At 39.7% G+C, this 20,729-nt stretch overlaps 1 protein-coding gene across 3 annotated transcripts; it reads left to right on the top strand.

Moving 5' to 3' along the window:
- Positions 1 to 1,443: 1,443 nt before the first annotated feature.
- LOC142902257 (syntaxin-binding protein 1-like) lies at positions 1,444 to 19,401 on the top strand. 3 transcript variants are annotated; one of them, XR_012929066.1, is made up of 19 exons: positions 1,444 to 1,584; positions 5,820 to 5,869; positions 5,994 to 6,075; positions 6,583 to 6,831; positions 8,427 to 8,530; positions 10,274 to 10,422; positions 10,681 to 10,765; positions 11,740 to 11,870; positions 13,458 to 13,565; positions 13,766 to 13,826; positions 14,224 to 14,289; positions 14,669 to 14,749; positions 15,290 to 15,428; positions 15,770 to 15,879; positions 16,173 to 16,274; positions 16,509 to 16,594; positions 16,737 to 16,891; positions 18,507 to 19,178; positions 19,231 to 19,401. XR_012929066.1 is itself a non-coding variant. In XM_076047169.1 (19 exons), the coding sequence occupies exons 1-19, from the start codon at positions 1,548 to 1,550 to the stop codon at positions 18,614 to 18,616; spliced, it is 1,812 nt and encodes a 603-aa protein (XP_075903284.1). In that variant the 5' UTR covers positions 1,444 to 1,547; the 3' UTR covers positions 18,617 to 19,401. The 3 variants fall into 3 exon arrangements, 2 of the variants coding, with proteins under 2 accessions (XP_075903284.1, XP_075903283.1); XM_076047169.1 differs by having other exon boundaries at positions 6,583 to 6,659; positions 6,753 to 6,831; positions 18,507 to 19,401; XM_076047168.1 differs by having other exon boundaries at positions 18,507 to 19,401.
- The last annotated feature ends 1,328 nt before the right edge of the window (positions 19,402 to 20,729 follow it).

Here is a 20,729-nt window from a genome sequence, read left to right as displayed (position 1 = left end):
CAGCTGCCAGATTAAAAGCCAAAATTTCTGTCCGTGATAGTGTTCTTAGTGGGTTGCAGATATCACTTCACTGGCTCTGTCTTTTCCCTCTTACTTACACACTTTTGTTCTATCTACTTAGGGAAATACTGTGCATATAAGCGTAACATGCTGTCGAATAAACATATTAACAAAAGTGTACTGTATACTCACAGTACAATAAAAGTCATTTGGTTTTAGAACAGTCACTATTTAAATAGGAACATATAAAGAGCAAGGTTCTTGCTCCTAGACAGCTGCTATTATGTGCCAGGTATTTAAGGAAACCCACCTGACAGTGGCCCTGAATACAAAAACTCGCTGGAAGGCAGGGTTAATTCAATTTTTTTTTTTTACACACCAGACTTTTAAGCGTGTCGAACATGTTGATTGGAAAAAACATTAAGTACATCAAATCAAATCAAAAAGACGATTCAGTGAATATAGATTTCTTTTTTCACAAACCAATCGAATTTCTACTAATCATAACCATAAACTATACAAATATGTAAAGAAAATTAAAACAAAACCCATATCAAGAATCTCTTTACACTTACACATCAATGTCATTTTTTTGTATCCCATTTTGGTTTTGTGTGTGTGTGTGTTTTTCTTTTTTTTCTTTTTTAATTCTCTGTAATTCTTAATATTTTATATATACTTTTTATTATTTTCATCTTTTCTATGAAAGCAATGGTTTGCTACATGTGTCTAATGTAAAAGACTGACACCACTGCAGAGTTGGTGTGATTATATTTTAAATGCATGACCTCATGCGGGTTATGAAAAAAGGATACTGTCACTGTATTTGTTTTCAGGTTCTAAATAAAGTCCCCAAAATACAAACAAAGCTAAACAAAACGCTTTTTCCGACAGGTAGAGCTGCGGTGCTTTCCGGTCCTCTGCTGCCCTCTCATGGATTCACGTTTTAACTGCACTCTTCTTAAAACACACACACACACACACACACACACACACACACACACACACACACTTTCGAGACTTGTCCTAAATTGGATATATTGGAAGTAAATGTGGTTTCGTGCCGCCATTCAACGAAGTGAATGAACTATTTCACTCTGAAGGAAAAATGGGATTTAAAAAAAAAGGGACAGCCTACATATCAACTGTATGACATGTAAATATGTAGGTTAATAGCCGGAACTAATTTTCATTCTGAACAGCCTTTGCAGGCTGGTGTTAGCTATATTTACCAAGGACTGATGGAGAGGCTGCTTCAAATTAAATCGACAAGTAATGTTGCGCTGTTGTCTTTTTTCCACGGACGTGTCAATGAACCACATTCTCGTTGCTTACTTACTACAATTTCAATTATTTATGTACAGTTCTTGTATAAATGTGAATTGTTTCATATTACACTTGGTTCATTGGCGCTGCCTTGCACTCCTTGGTTGTATTTTGTAGTGGACTGAAACGGAAGTGCGACGCCCGCTGCTGTTGTCTTGACGTCAGTGGGCAGCTGTCAGTCGAACACCGACAGGCGGTGAACGCGCAGCAGCGTCCTCACCATGGCACCGCTTGGACTAAAAGCCATCGTTGGAGAGAGTAAGTTTTTTATTTTTATTTTTATTTTTTATGATTCTGTGTTATTTTATTTTAATTGCATCATCATCACTCATTACTGATTTAAAGTGTAGTGCTCGCCACATAAGGTACCGCAGTGTTTAAATGATTTCCAACTAAGAAAAAACAATAAACCCAAAACTTCTATAATTTAAGGGAAACATTTCGTCTCCTTTTGTTATGGATTTAACGCAAATGAAGAGTACTATTTATTTTTAATATTTTATTTTGGAGAGTTCAATCAATGCCCAGAGGCCCAATGCAGATTAAACGTCATATTTCTGCAGACTATGGTAGTGAGTTAAATTACAGTAATTTAAAGTTGCTAAATGGAGTTCTTTCTCTCTCTCTCTCTTTTTACAACCCGTCCTAGTGTCAATCACTCTCGAAACGTTTTTCCTCCGTTTTGACTGCACCAGCAGCCCTGGCTCTGTGTAAATCCAGCCTCGCTAATCTTTGTCTGCGCGGATTAAGCGCCCCTTCATCATCCTCAGTGCAAGGGAAGCACGGGGGAGTTTTGACAGTCACAGCTTTGTCAAAACTGTCTCATCAGTAAGGAGCCGTTTGTAGCTGAGAATCATCTTTGTATATAAGAACAAAACAAAACAAATACAGCCTTTATTTCATCCTAACATAACATCCCCAGGATAATTGTTTGTTTTCATTCAGGGTATTCAAAATGTTGGAATTATCCAGCAATGAACCTGTCTGTTTATGTCAAAGCAGTATAAACTAAAAGTGTTTCAGTCTGTTCACAACAGGCAGATGCAGCCCGTGTAAGGGAATACTGTTTTGCTTTATTGAAAATATTAAACCTTTAGCTTTAACACACGTTGACCATTAAACACATTGATAGGTAAAAAAAAATACTGGTTGTCAGATCTTGTTTTGATATTTATGTATCGACACTGTGGGTATTATGTTCTGACAACTATGGTGTGGTATGGGTTGGTGGCTGACCAGTGACAGGTATAGGGACAGTCACCTGGGAAAGTGATAAAATGGACTAATATCAGATAGTTAATTTAGTCATAAGCATCAAGTGATTTTACCAGGTGGGGGGGATTGATGACTACGAAGGATCACCTGTTCACAACATTATTATCGTCATTATTATTTTTCACCAAACTAACCTATACATGGTAGAGTTTCCAGTGCTGAGAGAAGCAGTAATGTTAAGATCATCTTTTAGAATAACAGAAACTATGTATTTGGAAATGTGTTGTCGAAGTCTTAACCATTTTAACAGTACAATAAGTTATACAATTTAAATTTTGTTTTGCCTATTATGTACATATATACGTATATATATATATATATATATATATATATATATATATATATATATATATATGCATATATATATATATATGTATATGTTCAAAAGGCAGACCTGTTAACTCCTCCTGACTTGCGGCTTCTGTAATTAAAATTGATGGACTTGATTTAGAGAACACGGTTGCCTGTTGCTTATCCAGCCTATGAAATTCAGCCATGACACTCTTCCTCAGTCACTTCCACTTAATCCTGATGAATAATTGGATCAACAGGGCCATTCACTCATTTGCAGATGTACTAGTATATAATTGTCCCTGCCACTCAGTGAAGTGGAGTTTCAAATCTCATAATTAGCCGTGTTTAAATGCTCAGAAGTCAGATGATATTCGGTCGAAAAATGTTCAAATGCATGTGAATTTTCCCAATATCTTATCATGTCAATACAACTCTAGCCACTCATTCCGTATATTGTTGTCACAATGTGGTTTGAGAGTCTTGAAAATGTTCTCAGCGTGTAACCCTCTGACATGGTACTGTACATGTTGCCTTTTCTTTGGATTTGTGCGTCTGCGTGTGCGAGTGAATGATGCCCCGTGATGTCACGCCCGTTGACACACAAGCAGCCCAGAAATAGCAGAGGGGAGTGGTTGGATAGCTTAAGAGGATTGGGCACAGATTAGGGCCAGTGATTGCAGTAGGCCTGTCTCTCCACGTCCTGTCCACTGACTTGATAGATATTCAAACTGGGAATCTGCGCATCACCGTATATCAATCATTTGCACTAGTTCTCATTATTTGTTTTTATACAAAAAAATATGATCAAGGTAAAGAAAAATTACAGAAGAGAGGAAAGATTTCCAACATGGACAGTATCTGTTGACCTAACTTCATTCCCTTTATTTTCCTCTTACCATCCATTCATCCTTTCCCTTCTTACCCCTTTTTTGATTGAAAAAAGGTGCAGACTGAAACCTATGCTAATTTTGTCTACCTTTAAAAAAAAAAAATTAGAATTACATGCACCCGTTTTCTTTGCTCCTTACCATTTTTCAAAGAGAACACCAAACCAAACAAAGAAAGTAGCCCATAGCAACATTAATGATTCCAAAGTACAATTGATATAGACATATATATATATATGTGTGTGTGTGTGTGTGTGTGTGTGTGTGTGTGTGTGTGTGTGTGTGTGTGTGTGTGTGTGTGTGTTCGGCCACTCAGCGGTCGAAAAAAAACAGGAGAAAACAATCTCTCTCAAATTGGCTACATGGATCACGCAAACTTTCCTGGATACTGATCCAGTCACTGATGGACCTCAGTGGAGAACGCCAGTTATTGCAGCGGAACTCAACCACTACAACGTTGACATTGCCGCTTTCAGTGAAACCCGGTTCCTCGATGAAGGCTCCCTGATCCCCCATCCCACTTTGCAAGACCTTGATATCCCACCAACCTTTGAAGAGGTCAAGTGTGCAATAAAGTTGCTGAAGAACAACAAAAACCCCTGGTCCTGTCCTGCACCCCTGCGGAGATTTCAAGCCTGGAGACCAAAGTCATGCTACACAGACTGGTGGAAAACAACGCAGAGAACCTGTTGCCTGAATCCAGAAGATACAGAAGCACCATGCACATGGTGTTCACAGCACGCCAACCTCAGGATAGGTGCATTGAACAACACCAGGACCTCTTCATAGCTTTCATAGATCTGTCAAAGACTTTTGACACTGCCACCAGGGAGCTACTATAGAACATCCACCTGTGGTTTGGCTGGAGGACATGAGTCAGAGCCATTCATGGTACGCACTGGTGTACGCCAAGGTTGAGCCCTTGCCCCAGTTCTTTTTAATGTCTTCCTCCTGTGTGTTACATTGCTGCTGCGTGAGAAAATCTAGAAGGACAATGGGATTATTGTGAACTTCAGATTATTTGGACATCATCCGTCAGAAGGCTACCGGCGGTCTCAAAAGAGACCTCTGATTACATCACTGAGCTATGGCATGAAGACGACAGTGCAGTCGTGGTCCATTTACCAGAAGCACTGCAAACTGCCCTTACAGCAGCTGCAATGCCCATGGCAGGATGGGTCTCTCTGTAAATGTAGTAAAGACTGAAGTGCTGTTCCAGTGAGCATCTAGTCCGTCACACCACCTACCAACTGTCACTATCTATGACAAGCCCCTAGCAGTCCTACTGTCGTCCAGATACCTTGATAGATTTCTTTCCGATGAAAGGGAGATACAAAACTGTATCATCTTCTTTCCCCCAACTTAGAGGAAGAGTCTTCCAAAACCAAGACCACAACTTCCACACTAAATATCTGTGTGTCGTCAATACAACACCTCTCATCAGGATGCCCAAAGATTGCCTGCCACGCAAGGTACTGTATGGTCAACAAGACCAATCTCAAAACCTTGATGAAGAAGTGCAGCCTGGACCTCATCCAGCTGGAGGAAGCACTGCCAACGGGGGATACACTAGCTGGAGGAGGAGTGAATCGACTGATGGACCAGGAAATGCCTGAGGAGACATGGAGCTAGTACCCGACATACGTACCCCCAGCTTGTGACTTGGTCTTCACTGTTTGTGGCAGTCAGTGCGGGACCACGCGTTGGACCTTAACTTGTATGCGTTTGTCTATGCATGTGTTTGTGTGTGTGACAGGTGCCAGTGTTGTTGCACAGGATAATGGATTATTGTAATGTAAAATATACTGTCAAATAATAAAACATAATAATATAAATCCAGAATCCACCAAGAAACCTAACTATTGAGATGGAGGATCATCTCCAGCATTGGGTTTAAATAGCACTCTGGGTATTTTCTTATTTTTGTAAATTAAGTTAAGCGGTAGTGACCATGATTCTAATAGTACGCAAAGAAACTTCTTAAATGTATTTTGATGTTTTATGTGTTGCAATATATCCTATTTTTCATCTCCACAGAGCTCATGAACAATGTCATCAAGAAGGCAAGAGAAAAGGGAAAGTGGAAGGTAACTTCAAGCTCGCTACGCTGACATCTGTGACCCGTACATCTGTCTATCTTGACATGAAGCTCCCTGATGATTCCTAGTTGAGTCCTTCTGAAGGTGCCTGCTGTGTGTCACTGTGTCGCAGGTCCTGGTGGTGGACAAGCTCAGTATGAGGATGGTTTCTTCCTGCTGTAGAATGACAGACATCATGTCAGAGGGAATCACCAGTGAGTATCCATCCTGGTCACCTCAAGTCACTCGAAGAATTAACATAATGTTTTCAGTCAATGTTTTTTCTGACCTTACTCTTACATTATAGTTTGATCGTCACTTATTTAAGATTTTGTGCAGTGAATACTTGAAAAACACAGAAAATGAAGATAAAAGTAACACACGGTTTCTGTAACCTTTTCTCAGCAAGCAGTAAAACACATTAATGAACCGTGTGGAACGTTGATAAACCAGCTCAGCTTACCTGGGCAGAAATACTTACATACTCTAGACAGATGCTTCTATTCCAGAAACTTAAATTAGAAGCATATTCTTGCTTAATCTGCTTTATTAAAACATTATATTAAATCTCAACAAATATAGCACTTATACCAGTGATCACAACACAATAATAATAGGCATTCTTTGAATGAAGACGCAAGTGATCAAGAAACAAATGTGATGTTTGCAGTGTCAAACTGATGTATGCATATTGCTTCTTACTGTTTGTGTCTACTCTCCAGTTGTAGAAGATATCACCAAGCGGCGTGAACCCCTGCCCAGCATGGAGGCCATCTACCTGATCACGCCCTCAGATGAGGTAACGTGGTTCAACTCCTGTATGGCTGCTTTTGGTTTGACGATGTGGTATCCATCGCCTGTGTGTGGTCACCTTCCCGTTCTGCTTTTTCAGTCTGTTGAAGGACTGATTGAGGACTTCAGGGACCCTCAGAACCCCCAGTACCGGGCAGCTCACGTCTTCTTCACTGACAGTGAGTACTTTCATCCTCAGAACGTATTCTAAAGTTTAAATGGAAAGAACACACCTAACTACCAGTGGCTGGTTCTTTTGCTGTTATTTGCAAAGAAAAGCTTGCTTTTCACAAGAGGCAGCACAAGAGGAAAAACACACAAGTTTATCCATTCCTTTAGCTGGTAGTGAGACATTTCGTCTCACTACCAATCTCTTCCTAACCCACAGGCTTGGGAAGAGATTGTTGCTACTGCAGTAGTGGCTGCTGTGTAGCTCGTGTCCAGACTTAAGAGTTAATAATGATAAATATTCATATTTATTCATGTATTGTTAAACATTCTCCCAGATATTTTTAACAAAGTTTTAAAAAAATATATATATTTTTTTTAAACAAAACATTTTACTAATGTAAGTAAACTATAAGTAAATGAAATCGAATTGGACAATAATAGCAGCAGTCTGTAAAGTGTTCACATTATTAAGAGCTAAGTTCAAGCAAAGCCGTCCCCACTTAATATGTTGCAGAAAAGGGTCATATCTGAATAGAATAAATCAATTGCTTTGTGAAAAAATATACTGGAAATGTTAAAAATGTCTTCTCTGCCTTTTAAAGCGATGCCCTTTAATTTGCCACAGAGAATTAGCATATTCCGCAGGTTTGTATTATTTTCCTGCCAACTGATGCTTAAGGTTATTATGCTCTCAACTAAAAGTGTTTTGACTAGTGTTTGTCTTCACCCTTTAACAATCTGCACAGACTAGCTGTCATCTATAGGCAGAAAAGACTTTACCTTGAGTCAAAACATCTCTTTGGTCTTTGCCGTGATGTGACGAGGCATTTTAAATTCTTCTAAGGCAGGACGAGCAGATCCCTGTTTGTCATTCTATTGGAAATATACTCACATCCTAGCATTAGCAAAATTAGTGAATTACCAAGAACTGTTTGTGCGCAAGATGGAAAATGGTGGTGACAAAAGCCTTTGTGGAAAGGCTCAAGGACAGAATGCTTTGACGATATGATCAAATCAAATAAACCACAAAAACAGGAAACAGGGACTCTAAGCAGGGTTCCTTGTATATATATTTGCTATTATGTCAGTTAAAACATATGCAAATGTTTTTTGATGAAAATGTTTGTCTGAAGGAATAATAGTTCTGCTTGTTTTTTTTTTTACTTCCCAGATTTCCGGGCAAATTTTATATTATCATTTTAAGCCTGTCTGCACTAAATGTACATCTTGGCAAATACTGTGTAGTTTTCGATGCAAAGCAATCTAGCAACCACTGGCTCCACAAACATGACCATTGTGTTTCCCTCAACCAACTGTTTCTTTATTCACACATTTAAAAACATTATTATTCATTATTATTATTATTATTATTATTATTTTTTTTTTTTTTTTTTTTTTTTTTTTTTTTTTTACATATTAGAAGTACTACCTCAAAGTTTTGCTTGATCAATGAATCATGAAACTGTCTCGTGTTGTTTTCTTTGATACACTTTGATACGTGTCGCTCCTCTAAAACGCAGCCTGCAAAAACGAATGGTCGATGCAGTGTTGACGGCCTCCACCCTGAGCTGCCTTCTCAAGTATGTTTTTGTTGAATCGACAGCCATCCCAGACTCCTTGTTTGGACTGCTGACCAAATCCCGAGCCTCCAAAGCCATGAAGGCCTTGACTGAGATCCACATCTCCGTTCTGCCCTACGAATCTCAGGTAAACAACACCATTGTAGGCATTTGTGATGATTGTCTGCAAAACATGATGGAGGGGTTCGACAGAAAAAGGTTTGCCGTCTGCAGAAGCAGCCTTTATTTGTCACGTGTACCGAAATACATGCAAAATTTCATGCAATCCCCGTCCATACATATACAACACAACACAATACGACATGGGGAGACAGGACGTCAGAATTGGGCATTCAAAGTCGGGGGGGCAGAAAGGAGAAGCAACACAACTCATGCACGTCGAAGCTTTTGCTACATTTTGGAAGTGTTTGTTGTGGATCAGCTTGAGCCCGCAATCCTCTGTTGTTGTCCTGCAGTTTTAATCCCGAGGGAGGGGCACATTATGTCAGCTGTGTTCCACTTCCTCTCTTTATCCCCCTTCCCTCATTGGCTGACAGAATCACTGTTTATTCCCAGCAGCCAATGAGAAGAGAGAGGAAGGTGTGTAACAGAGAAAAGCCTCAGGATGGTTGTACATGCGACAGTACAGTAACAGATGGGTGCATATGTCCATGTGGACTTTGTGTGGGCTAAAGGGCATAATTAGTGGAAGCCTTCCAGTAACTTTAGACAGACGCTTGTTGTTGCAGCCTCTCAGCAAAATGATGCTCACATTGCACGAAGCAACTCTGGTCTGTTCTGCCCCGATAATAAATGAATAGCTTCTTCATGGTATACACACCAGGTTGTATACCTTCCCTGCTTTTCTCCCTTTCTGCCTTTCTGTGACAATCTTTCAATGCATTGGAAGACTGTTGGATATTTTTAAGTCTTTGCTTTGGGAGATTGTTTATGTTTCGATATAGTAAAAACTGGAGTTTTCTTTGGATTTGAGGTTCAAATAAAGATTTATTTTTATTTTCTTGCTGGAGCCTCTCCCAGCTGTCCTCAGGCAAAAGTGGGGGGTTACACCTTTGACAAGGCGCTGCATAGAGAGGAACAACCCTTTGCTCTTGCATTCACACCTGAGGCCAATTTAAAGTTCTTTATTTGCTTCACATGCAGGTTTTTTGTACTGTGGGAGGAAGCAGTTGAAACTAGAAAGGACACAGCAACATGCAACGTACAAACTCTAGCTGAGATTTTTAAGCTTCTATTGTGAAGTCAGTTGAGTTTCAGTGTTGGGAGCCATGTATTAAACTTGCACATTGACTGTCTTAACATCAGGGCTGCTGCAGATTTCCTTGATTGGACTGGATCTTTTTCTTTCATTCAACATCTTTCTGATCCCACTTACACTGCAGACATTCATTTGGCCCCATAGTCTCAACATTCATGATGTTAACCTTGAGGATTTTTTTTTATTATTATTAATGATCATAAGTGCCCACTTTTATATCCCTGTTATGAGCGTATCATCAAGATCATGGCAAACACTTTTATGATGTACTTTTCATTGTCCTGTCTCATTCATAAACAACCATTGACTCCACGCCACTTCAATTACAGCACATATTAGAGGTCCGACCTAAACTGCTTTGACTTTGGGGATAAAAGGAGAGAGATAATGTCTTAAAGTGACACTTACCTTTCCTGCCATTTCAATCAGCACAAAATTATGAATGGCCATAACTCCTGCCCCCCTTCAAAGTTTGTATCCCTGTTGGAATCCTGTTACATTTTAGTGTGACATCAACCTTTTAAACAGCATTTGAGTGTAAACAAAGAAAAGCGCCAACACTTAAACACAGTGTTCCTTAATTCATGTCTGCATTATGTTTTTTGTGCCCAGGTCTTCTCCTTGGATAAACTGGATGCCTTTCAGGACTTTTACAGCCCCTTCAAGGCAGACGTGAAGAACAACATGCTGGAGCGTTGTGCTGAGCAGCTCGCCACCCTCTGTGCCACTCTCAAAGAATATCCCGGAGTTCGATACAGAGGGTAAGACAAGCCAAGCAGACCGTATGGAGGGAATCATTTTCATATTCAATGTTCATGCAGTGTGTGTTGACTTATGAAATAAAGATGAACTTGTCTAACTTCGATGATAATTTTGAATATTTATGCTTCAGGGTTCACAAAGAACAGTGCTACAATGCAAAGTTTGCCTAAGTTACTGGGAAAGAGCAGTTTTTTAGTTCAGTGCTTTATACAAACATCTTTACAATCTCGTGAAGTTGTACTTGTGTGCTGCTCCAGGGAATATAAAGACTGTGCAGTTCTGGCCCAAATGCTTCAAGAAAAGCTGGATGGTTACAAGGCTGATGACCCCACCATGGGAGAGGTAGGCGCATCTAGTGTAACAATATCAATATTTAATATTTAATATGATCAATATTTATTTAATTTACACTGAATTTTCCTTTTCCTGCACAGTATAGTTTGACATGCCCTGTCAACTCTTATAAAATGTCCCTTGATGATGGTCATGAATCACTGGAGGAAGTAGGACGTAAAGAAACTAACATGCTTTAATTCACTAATGGTATGCAACTATAATCACCCAGAGAGCCGGTGCACTTGTGAAAAAGTTGGCCATACTGCAGCACCACATTAGTGTATGTCGGTGCCCAATGTAACAGTAAGCTAGGATCTGATTGGGGTTCAGTCATTTTACTGCCACATTCACACACAAAAAAGATGGAAAAATACCATTAGATGCTACAAATCCTGCACATTGGGCCTCAAATTGATTAGGAAATATCTTGCCCAGTTATTACGGCCAGTTCTCTTCACACGTCCGTCACACGTCCGTCACAAGCTATGTGGTGTTGACTTTGTATTGCTCGTTTGATAACTGTCATTACCGAGGGACAAAAACTCCATCCCGTCCTCTCTGTTGCGCCACATTCTTCCTCTTTCTTTTTACTACACTACGATGCTGCTTGCGGCACGCTTTGAACAGACAGTATAAACTGCTACCACTTTAGTCCTGTCGTGTCAGCTGGGCAGACAGTGTCGAGGCCTGGGATGCCACTCTGCCAGTTTGAAATGATTTTCATTTTATATTTGATATATCAAAGGTTAGATGTACATTTGTCTGTGGTTTAATGTTCGATGGTGCTAAAATTACCCTGGCAACATCTGTCAAAAGCAGCAAGAGAAGGTTTTATACAATGATGATGGATAATTATTGTATTAATGGTGTTTTTAAAAGAACCGACCTGAATAAATAATTGCAAAAATGATATAACTGCATTCTTGATAATATTGCAAACTCAAACGTTGACACACAAAAGTCTGTTCTGATGTTTTCAGGGTCCAGATAAATCTCGTACTCAGCTGCTCATTCTGGATCGTGGCTTTGATCCCGTGACACCCGTTCTGCACGAGCTCACGCTGCAGGCCATGGCCTATGACTTGCTGGGCGTCGAGAACGATGTTTACAGGTAAATATTCTACTAATGGAGGTTTCAGAGCTCAGTGCGCCTCTTTTACTATAAAATGTAGGAATGAATCCTCTTGAAGGTCTGATTTATCTTTGTCATTGGTGCTGATAGAGTGGGCATGAAAATGTTTTAGTAGTGCTTCAGTGTCACACTATAAAGCGATGTACAGGATGATGTACGATCCGATCACTTTATCAGGCTTGCTTTAAACAGTAAAACATGTTGTCATCTAGAATATCTTCTGCAACTTTTTTGTCCCGCATAGTGTTGTCACGATACTGAACGCTCGGAGTGTGCGTGTGTGTGTGTGTGTTGGCGGCGCCGCACGTCGCCTCGATGTAGTACCGTCCGACATCTCGATACTACGGAGAAGTCATATTGTCTCGTTGTTAATTTTCAGTATCGAAAAAAAGTTTGATTTAGTCCCGCACCCCTTAATTAGATTCCATTCCAGTCAGCCTGTGAGATTCTACTGCAGATAGAGTTCTAAATGTTGCTACTACCCCCAAGCATCATTCACCAGTAGATAGGATCACTCCAAACAGAAAATCAACCTCAAAGCGCCTCTGGTAAATCTCAAAACACTACATTGTGTTTGGTGTCTGGCTGTCGGTCGAAAATAAAGACAGCGAACATAGTTAATTGGGGTTCATATGACCAACATTTACTGACTAACTTTTCATTCTTAATTTTGACAAAATATTGATTGTTTTCCAAGACCAATGACCAATGTTGAGATAAAATTAGCAAAATAATATACAACACAATCAATCTCAAATTGAACACTTTTTACAAAGAGTTGTCACCTCATTCATTGTTGTTGTCGCATAATAAGCAGTTGCAGTGTGAGCTTCTAGTCCCCCTCTGATCATGTGATCATGTGAGCCCCAGCTGCTCAGCACTCTGTGACGATGAGACACATCCAGGGGTAGTTGCATGTACCGCTGCTCTGTGTCTCAGTGGAACTTGGGGAAAAAGGGGGGGGGGGGGGGGAAATGCTGGACAATGAATCTGTCAGTGTATGTGGGTCATTCTCACTGAGTGGGGCCTTTTATACTTTAAAAAAATGTAATCCATCTATCCAAATAGAATACATTGAATACTTGTCAAATATCAGTTTGGCTGATGGTTTCATTGTAATGTGCTTTCCAGTGTTACTGTGGGTTCTTTCAACAGATTTCTCCTCTATCATTAAATCTTTTGTGTAGGCCTCTTGCTTTTGGCACAACTAAATTATGCTTCTGACAACTGCTTCTGTCTCTTAAAGGATCCTGGTCTGGTCAAAACCCAAGTGTCTCAAAATGAATAACATCACATTAATAACAAAACAAAACAAACAAAAACAAAAACAAAAAACAGCAATCCAACAACATTCTGACAGCAAAAGTACAAAGTGGCTTTAAGTATTTTTCTTTTCTTTTTTTTTTGTGGTACTTAGTGATCTGCATTGTGAGAACTCATGAGCTCTTCTTTAGATACATTTACAGTTGTGTTTTTCATCTATCACCACGTCTTTGTTGATCAGTTTTGTTTCTGCCCTGCCAAGCAGGAGACTGTGTAATACAAACTGTCCCCTTTCTCTCCCAGCTTTGAGACCAGTGGGATGGGAGAAACGAGAACGAAGGACGTCGTGCTGGATGAGGATGATGACCTGTGGCTCACTCTGAGACATAAACACATCGCTGAGGTGTCAACGTGAGTTGCTTTAACCTAATGATCGTGCTTTGACACAGGTAGCTGTTACAACCACTGGGGTGACTTGACTTCCACCACCCCAAACGTGCAGCTCTGTCACAGAGAACTGTGTCTGGTCTGAATCAGCATGCACAGCGTTCAACTTTCATTTCTAAAGTCCAAATTTTCCTCTTCTGCCTGCGTCTCATTTTCCCTAACAGAGCTGTGACTCGTTCTCTGAAAGAATTCTCAGCCAGTAAGAAGATGAACACTGGAGAAAAGGTAAAAGACACTTTTATACTGTGGATTTTTTTTTTTGTGTGTGTGTTCCAGCTCTAACAGCACTATGCAGTGGTCTGATCAGAATGACAAGTCACTAATTTCCATGTGCTTTTCATAAATGTAAAAAAAAAAGCAGAAGAAAAAATGAATGAAAAAGTAAATGTGAATAGACCTCTGACGATAAGAAATATTCCTTGTGTTATTCAAGGGGATCCTCGTGTGGCCTTTCTTCCTAATCATTACAGTACCAGAAAATGTAAAAAATGCAGAAAAAGTCAAAAGAAATCAGAGGAATAATCAATCGTTCCGACTCCAATTCATCGAATGTGTGCAGGAAGCTTTGACAGAAATGTTTCAGTTTGTTCAGTAGTTTGGACGTCTTGTCTGTGTGTTTCAGACCACCATGAAAGAACTGTCGCAGATGCTGAAGAAGATGCCTCAGTATCAAAAAGAGCTCAGCAAGGTAGGACCTGAATAAACCCAGATGTATATTATATCTGAAATGTCACTTCATTCCTTCGGTTTGCTTCCTTGTTTTGGACTTTGACTTGAACGGCACCAGTGTTCACTTGCCAAGAGACAGTGAACCATGTGGACCAAAAAAGTAACAGGGCTCTAGCTCTTGTTTGTGCCACAACAGAGCCCATGTGCGGTTTTACATTGGCCAAAAAGGTCAGAACTATCAACCTCTGGTCCTTTGGTTTGGACCAAACAATGTCAGTGTGAAAGCGCTCCAAATTATCATCATCATTTTGTCCTACTTTGCAACAACAACGGTATTATATGCATATTCACATATTGTTTACAGCTCACAAATGTGTGTCCCATCTCTCTGACCTCAGTATTCAACCCATCTCCACCTGGCTGAGGACTGTATGAACCGCTACCAGGGCACCGTGGATAAACTCTGTCGCGTTGAGCAGGTACAAATCACTGATAGTGAAAGATGGACCGATTTAACTTGAGGGTCTGCGGTAGAATGGAGAGTGAAGGGTTTAGAATGAATGCTCAGGTAAAAGCAGGCTAGTGTGTGAAATGTTTAGAATAGAATAGAATAGAATAGAATGCCTTAATTTATCCCACAATGGGGGAATTTGTATAATTATAGCAACAATATAGTGCAAATAAAATAAATATTATATTAATAATAAAGAAATGAAGAAGAAGAAATAGAATAACATGACATATTTAAAGTGTAAGAAAGGAAAAAACAAACAAGATAGCTGTAGATATAGATTATAGATGGTGAAATTGAACATGTTAAAACTAAGAAACAAATGCAAAATGTAACCTTACCCCTGGACACAAATAAGTCCAGTGTTGATTATTTAAAATAGTTACAGATCAGTAGTTTCCAGATCCTCTAACGTGTTTTTACATATTGCTACAAATATTTCCTGTCTTTATGTATTTACTGTATATTGAGTTCACCTCACTGCTGTTTCTTTCTCCCCCCCACCAAGGATCTGGCTATGGGCATCGATGCTGAGGGGGAAAAGATCAAGGATCCAATGAGGCTGATTGTTCCCATCCTGCTGGATGCCAATGTCACAGTGTCGGACAAGATCCGCATCATCCTTCTCTACATCTTCCTCAAGAATGGTCAGATGTTCACTGTGCTCAGACCTGTGCTTAGAGTAGACTCCCCTGGCTCCTGTCCCCTTGTTGTCCCTCATATGCTGACTTGGCCTGTTAAGAGCTTTCCTTTGAGGCCAGGACCTGGCAAGACGGTGAAGAAGACCTCCAGGGTCGCCATGCAACGAACAAAGCGATGCCATTTTGCACACGGCCTCAATTTATTTTTCCGCACAAATACATCTGTTGTACATCCTCAGGCCGAGGTGTAATTGCATGTGTGATTGCCTAAATAGGTTCACGTGGTTGCTCTCATGCATGTGTTTGCGGCGTGCTGCATGTTTTTGTGCGTCATTTGTGCATGTCAGGTGTCACAGAGGAAAACCTGTGCAAGCTCCTCCAGCATGCCAACATCCCACCAGAGGACAGTGACATCATTTCCAACATGGCTCACATGGGTGTCCCTATTGTCTCCGAGGTAACGGGCCCTGCCGCCAGCAGAAAGTTTGGCCGGAACTTGTTTTTTTTACTGACATGAAAGTTTTGTTCTTTGACTCTTTGTACTTAAAGTAAATGGCTCTAATTTGTTAGTCAGTCGGAAAAGTGGACTGAGTGACATGAGGACACGCTTGTGTGTGTAGAACTAATTAGCTGGACAAGCCAGAGACCAAGTCGTCTCCATTGGACAGTACTGTTTGACGGTTTGATGGAAACTGATTGGTGCAAACACCTGGGACATGGGTAATTAGTCTTTCATTATTTCCTCGACAGGGAACTGTAAAGAAAGCCAAGAAACCCGATCGTAAGGAGCGAATCAGTGAGCACACCTACCAGCTCTCCAGATGGACACCTCTTGTGAAGGATCTCATTGAGGTACTTCTTCACTGCTTCGCAAAGCAGCAGAGCTTAGCAAGTTTCTTTTCGATCAGATATCAGACGTCCTGTTTTTATGGCCCACATACTGCTGATATTATCTTTAGAAATGAGTTTAACTATGTAGATATGATTGTCGGCACTCTCTTCCTTCTGTCCTAGCTAGTATTAGGGTTAAAACCAAACTACTGTTATTCTCCATCTGACCACATTTGTTAATGTGTCTTCACACAGGATGCCATAGAAGACAAACTTGACCCCAAGCAATATCCATACATTTCTCAGCGACAAGTATCTGCCAAAGCCAGCGCTCCATCCAGGTATAGTGATGTGTTACTTTACTTAAATACACATCACATTTTTAGTGATGTGGATGAATGAACTAGAAAGAAACACAACTGACGTAATTGAGAAATACAATCAAAATACATTGTCAAATGTTTGTATTTTCCCTCTATGCAGTGCACGCTATGGTAACTGGCACAAGAACAGAGGCCCCACCGAGATCAAGACCGGCCCAAGGATCATTGTGTTCATCATCGGAGGGCTGACGTACAGCGAGATGCGCTGTGTGTATGAAGTCACCCAGAGCAATGGCAAGTGGGAGGCTCTGATTGGTAAGTTTACAGCTCTCCATCTCTTACCAGATACATTCTAAATAGTGCCTCTGTAACCTTATTTGATAGTGAGCAGAAGAAATTGTGAAGAAATTGACAGTTTATTTTACATTGTCCTCAGAGTTTGTTTTTTTTTTTTTTGGACAGAGAAGCCATTAATATCGTGAGAACCTCATGTTGTTCACATTAAAGATGAAGCCTAGCCAGAGTCTGGTCTAAGCACCCTTAGCAACAGTGGAAGGTGGTGGTTCCTTCTCTGTAATTAGTCCTGGGGCAAAAGACCTAAAGACACATCTATTGATGCGGATGTATGATCTTTGAAATTAGATGTTGTGTTCCTCACAAGTGCTGCATGTCTAGCGTAAAGCATTTCCTCATTTGCACTTGAAATTCTATTCTATGCATGGCGGTACTTCATAGAGTCACCAAATCCAATGCAGTTTGGTGGTGAACAAGGTTTGGCTACACTAAAGAAAGCCAAGCCAAGCCCAGTAAACACATAAGAGATGTGCTTACATGTAACAACACCTTAATAACTTACAGCATCTGTGCGTGTATGTCAAGACCCCACGCTACAGTCAGGCATCTGGTCCAATAAACTCCGGAGTAGTTGTGTGCTGGTGTGAGGGGTTTTATTGAGGATGTTTTGGAGGTTTCTAATGTAGCGTTTGAATGAAATATTTGTCTCTTAAAAGATCTTAAAATTCCCCAGATAACTGACAACAGTAGAATCTGCTTGTCAGTGGAAAGTTTCCTTTAAACCTCAACCACTTTTTAAATGTGTTGGTCATTAAATGCATCATTCGAGTAAACTGGATTTCTGCAGCAAGGAAAATTAACTAAAATATATGATCGGTGTTGTCGGGATTACTCCATAAAAGTAATCCAACTACAGATTACTGATTACTTGGTTAAAAAGGTAATCTAATTATTTCTTTAACTACTTTGCTTCAAAAGTAATCAATTACTAATTACTTTAGTTTAAAAAGATAAAGTAACAGTTAAGAACGTCCTGTTTCCTGCACATAACAGACAACGAACCACAATATTCTTTGATTTATTTTGAGATGAACTCAAAATAATGTTTGTGTTTCCAGCTACAAACACAGTCGCTGTTTTTTTCTTTTGCCGCCACCATGCTTGTTTTGGTGCATAGTCGCATACCAATGACTTTGCACGCATGGTTGCATCATCAATCTGCAACACCATTTTTTTTTTTTCCTTTTCCTAAATTTCAGACATTTTGTGGATAACAAGACATTTTTAGCTTGCAAAATATTTCAGAAAAGTAACGGAATCATTACTTGATAAAGCAATTATGATATAATTACCAGTTTTGCCACAGTAATCCCATTACATTACTCTGTTTCTAAAAAAGTAGTTTAACTACAGTAGTGGATTACTTAGTAATAATCCAATCCAACACTGGATTTGATTGATGGAACATAGAAAATCTAACAAACATACATGGATGTTGGAATTATTATTATTATTATTATTATTATTATTATTATTATTATTATTATCTTAAGTAAATGAACTTCCTCTATGTACTCTCATTGTTTTTAGAGTTCATTTAATGAGCCTTCCACCTTCCTTTTCATGTCCCGTGTAGGTTCCACCCACATTGTCACTCCTCTCAAGTACCTGAAGGAGCTCCAGCACCAAGACTTCATGGACCCCAATGCTGCCCCGGAGGGCACGGAGGAACCGGCTGAAAGTTGAAGCATCACTCAGGATGCAAATACCGAAGCAGTAGTTTGATTTATACACTCTTGTGTGGCGTGCATATCAGTCCACCGTCCCAGTGTCTTACCTTTGAGGACGAGCAGGCATTAATGTGTTCCTTCAAAATCAATTTATAACTTGACAAAAAAAATTTGAGCCCAGTCCAGGGATCTATTCATCTATCAATGAAACAAAAGAAAAAGCCCCTCAACAAACAGCAAAGTATGATCGAACACTGCTGACAATCTAACATCGCCCTGGTGAGGTACAGCATATGGTGGGAGGGAACACACCGCCTCCTCTCTCGGACCAACTCACCTGCTGGAGGTCCCATCAGAGGAGGCATTCATCAAGTCCCACGTTGTCATTTCCCCAACACTTTTGTTTGTCATACATTTTTCCTCACCTAAAATCAAGTTGCTGTTTCATCAGAAAATGTGTGTCTGTGATCAAATCTTCCCGTGTGGAATTTCACTCTGTGGTGGTGATCATGTTCATCAGAGGTGTCCAATGCCATCTGTCATGTATGTCCATTTCTTTTTTTTTTTTTTTTTTAAATGTGCTGTACGTGTATGAGATTAGAGGCTTGAAAGATCTAAGACGTTGTGAAGCAAACATGTGGTAAAGACAACATTATATCTACGCTATATGTAACAGTCAATACAGAACAAAGCCGTCTTTCTGTTGCTCTTGTTGATTGCACCTACTTTGATGTGTTCTCTCGCTGAACTCTTTTACATAATCCTCTGTTTTGTCAGGCTTGTATGTCGTAGTTCATTGTTTTCTTCTTAGTTGTAAATATGGGTATATAATATTAGGTTCGCAATGATGTGTCTGACCTTTGAAACATAGTTCTGACAGACATTTTGAGTATGTATTTAGTTTTAGACAGAGTACTTTTAAACACAGTGTAAGTCAGCTTGTCTCTGCTTCAATAGATGTTTTAATTGCTTTTCCGGTGGTGCAACATTTCTCTCTTTAGTTTCCTTGTGTTTGTGTGGTTGTGTTTGGCCGTTTTTCTTCTGCTGATGCAATATTTTAACCCCGTACTTTGTTAATACTGTGTCTGAAGAGAGACATCAAATGTCAAGTCAGTGCTTTTATGTTCACCTCCATGAACAGTTTGCTGCAAAATGATTAGCTAATAAAGTGGCTTACAATAAATTCTCAATTCATTTTTGCTTAGCACTGTACGGATTCCATAAAGGACACATTACTGATTCATTCTTGCGGAGGCAAACAAAACAAACAAAAAAACCCTCAGAAATATATTCTTTTTAGTTAATGTGTGCAATGAAGGACACTGAATAAGCAGAATTAGCCTCTTTTGGAAGAATATATGTGAACATTCGCCCAAACTCGCACACCATTACGAGACCATGAATATGCCTGAATGGGTGAGCGAGACAATTACGAGTGATATTACTCCTTGTGGATTTATTGGCCTTGGAAGACAATAGTGCACTTGTGCTGAGTGAAGGTCATCGAGCCCTTGTAGTGCTTGGAATCCTGGTTTTAGCATGCAGTGTTACTCCCGCCAGCCGCTGCATTCCAGTTACGCGTAGGTGCAATCTGTGGAAATCTCAATGTATTCTCTGGATGTATATTTCCTGTCATATGCCAAAGTCACATTAGTATCCATATCTTAAAGGTGTTGTACATATCAGATATACTTGGTAGAATCCAAGGCCATGAGTGTATGGATTAAATATGTCAACTCTGTTGCTTCTATAATTTCCAAGAATATACATTAACCTACAATAAAGCCCTAAAACTGGAATGCCAATGAACATGAATTAACGTAGCTCTAATTAAACCCGAGTCTTGTTTAATATAATGTATTTTAAAACAGAGTTTTCAGTCCTTTTTTTTTTCTTCCTTTGAAGTGGCTATTGGATTACTTCATAAACTGCAGTTCAAAAACAACATGCAAATACTTACCAAGAGAAATGTGAAAATAATTTAATAATTAATTGCTCTAAGTAGGGAAAATTAAAAAAAATAATAGTGTTTTCTAGGGAAAGTCAACAGACTCACTGTAATTAGATAGCAACAAGAAAAAAAAAGAAAACAAACAAACCAAAAATGCAGATACTCAAACATAGAATGA

This window comes from Nelusetta ayraudi, unplaced genomic scaffold (genome assembly GCF_046127955.1).
Source record: "Nelusetta ayraudi isolate G7.1 ecotype Tasmania unplaced genomic scaffold, CSIRO-AGI_Nayr_v1 ptg000092l, whole genome shotgun sequence".
NCBI lineage: Eukaryota > Metazoa > Chordata > Actinopteri > Tetraodontiformes > Monacanthidae > Nelusetta > Nelusetta ayraudi.
This window is presented reverse-complemented; position numbering and strand designations above follow the sequence as displayed.

Excerpts from the sequence above, each read along its gene's own strand:
- LOC142902257 (XM_076047168.1), top strand. The coding sequence starts at position 1,548 with ATGGCACCGCTTGGACTAAAAGCCATCGTTGGAGAGA. Across the intron at positions 14,290-14,668 it reads ATCAAAAAGAGCTCAGCAAG|TATTCAACCCATCTCCACCT; the intron begins GTAGGACCTGAA and ends CTCTGACCTCAG. Across the intron at positions 15,880-16,172 it reads GTGTCCCTATTGTCTCCGAG|GGAACTGTAAAGAAAGCCAA; the intron begins GTAACGGGCCCT and ends TTTCCTCGACAG.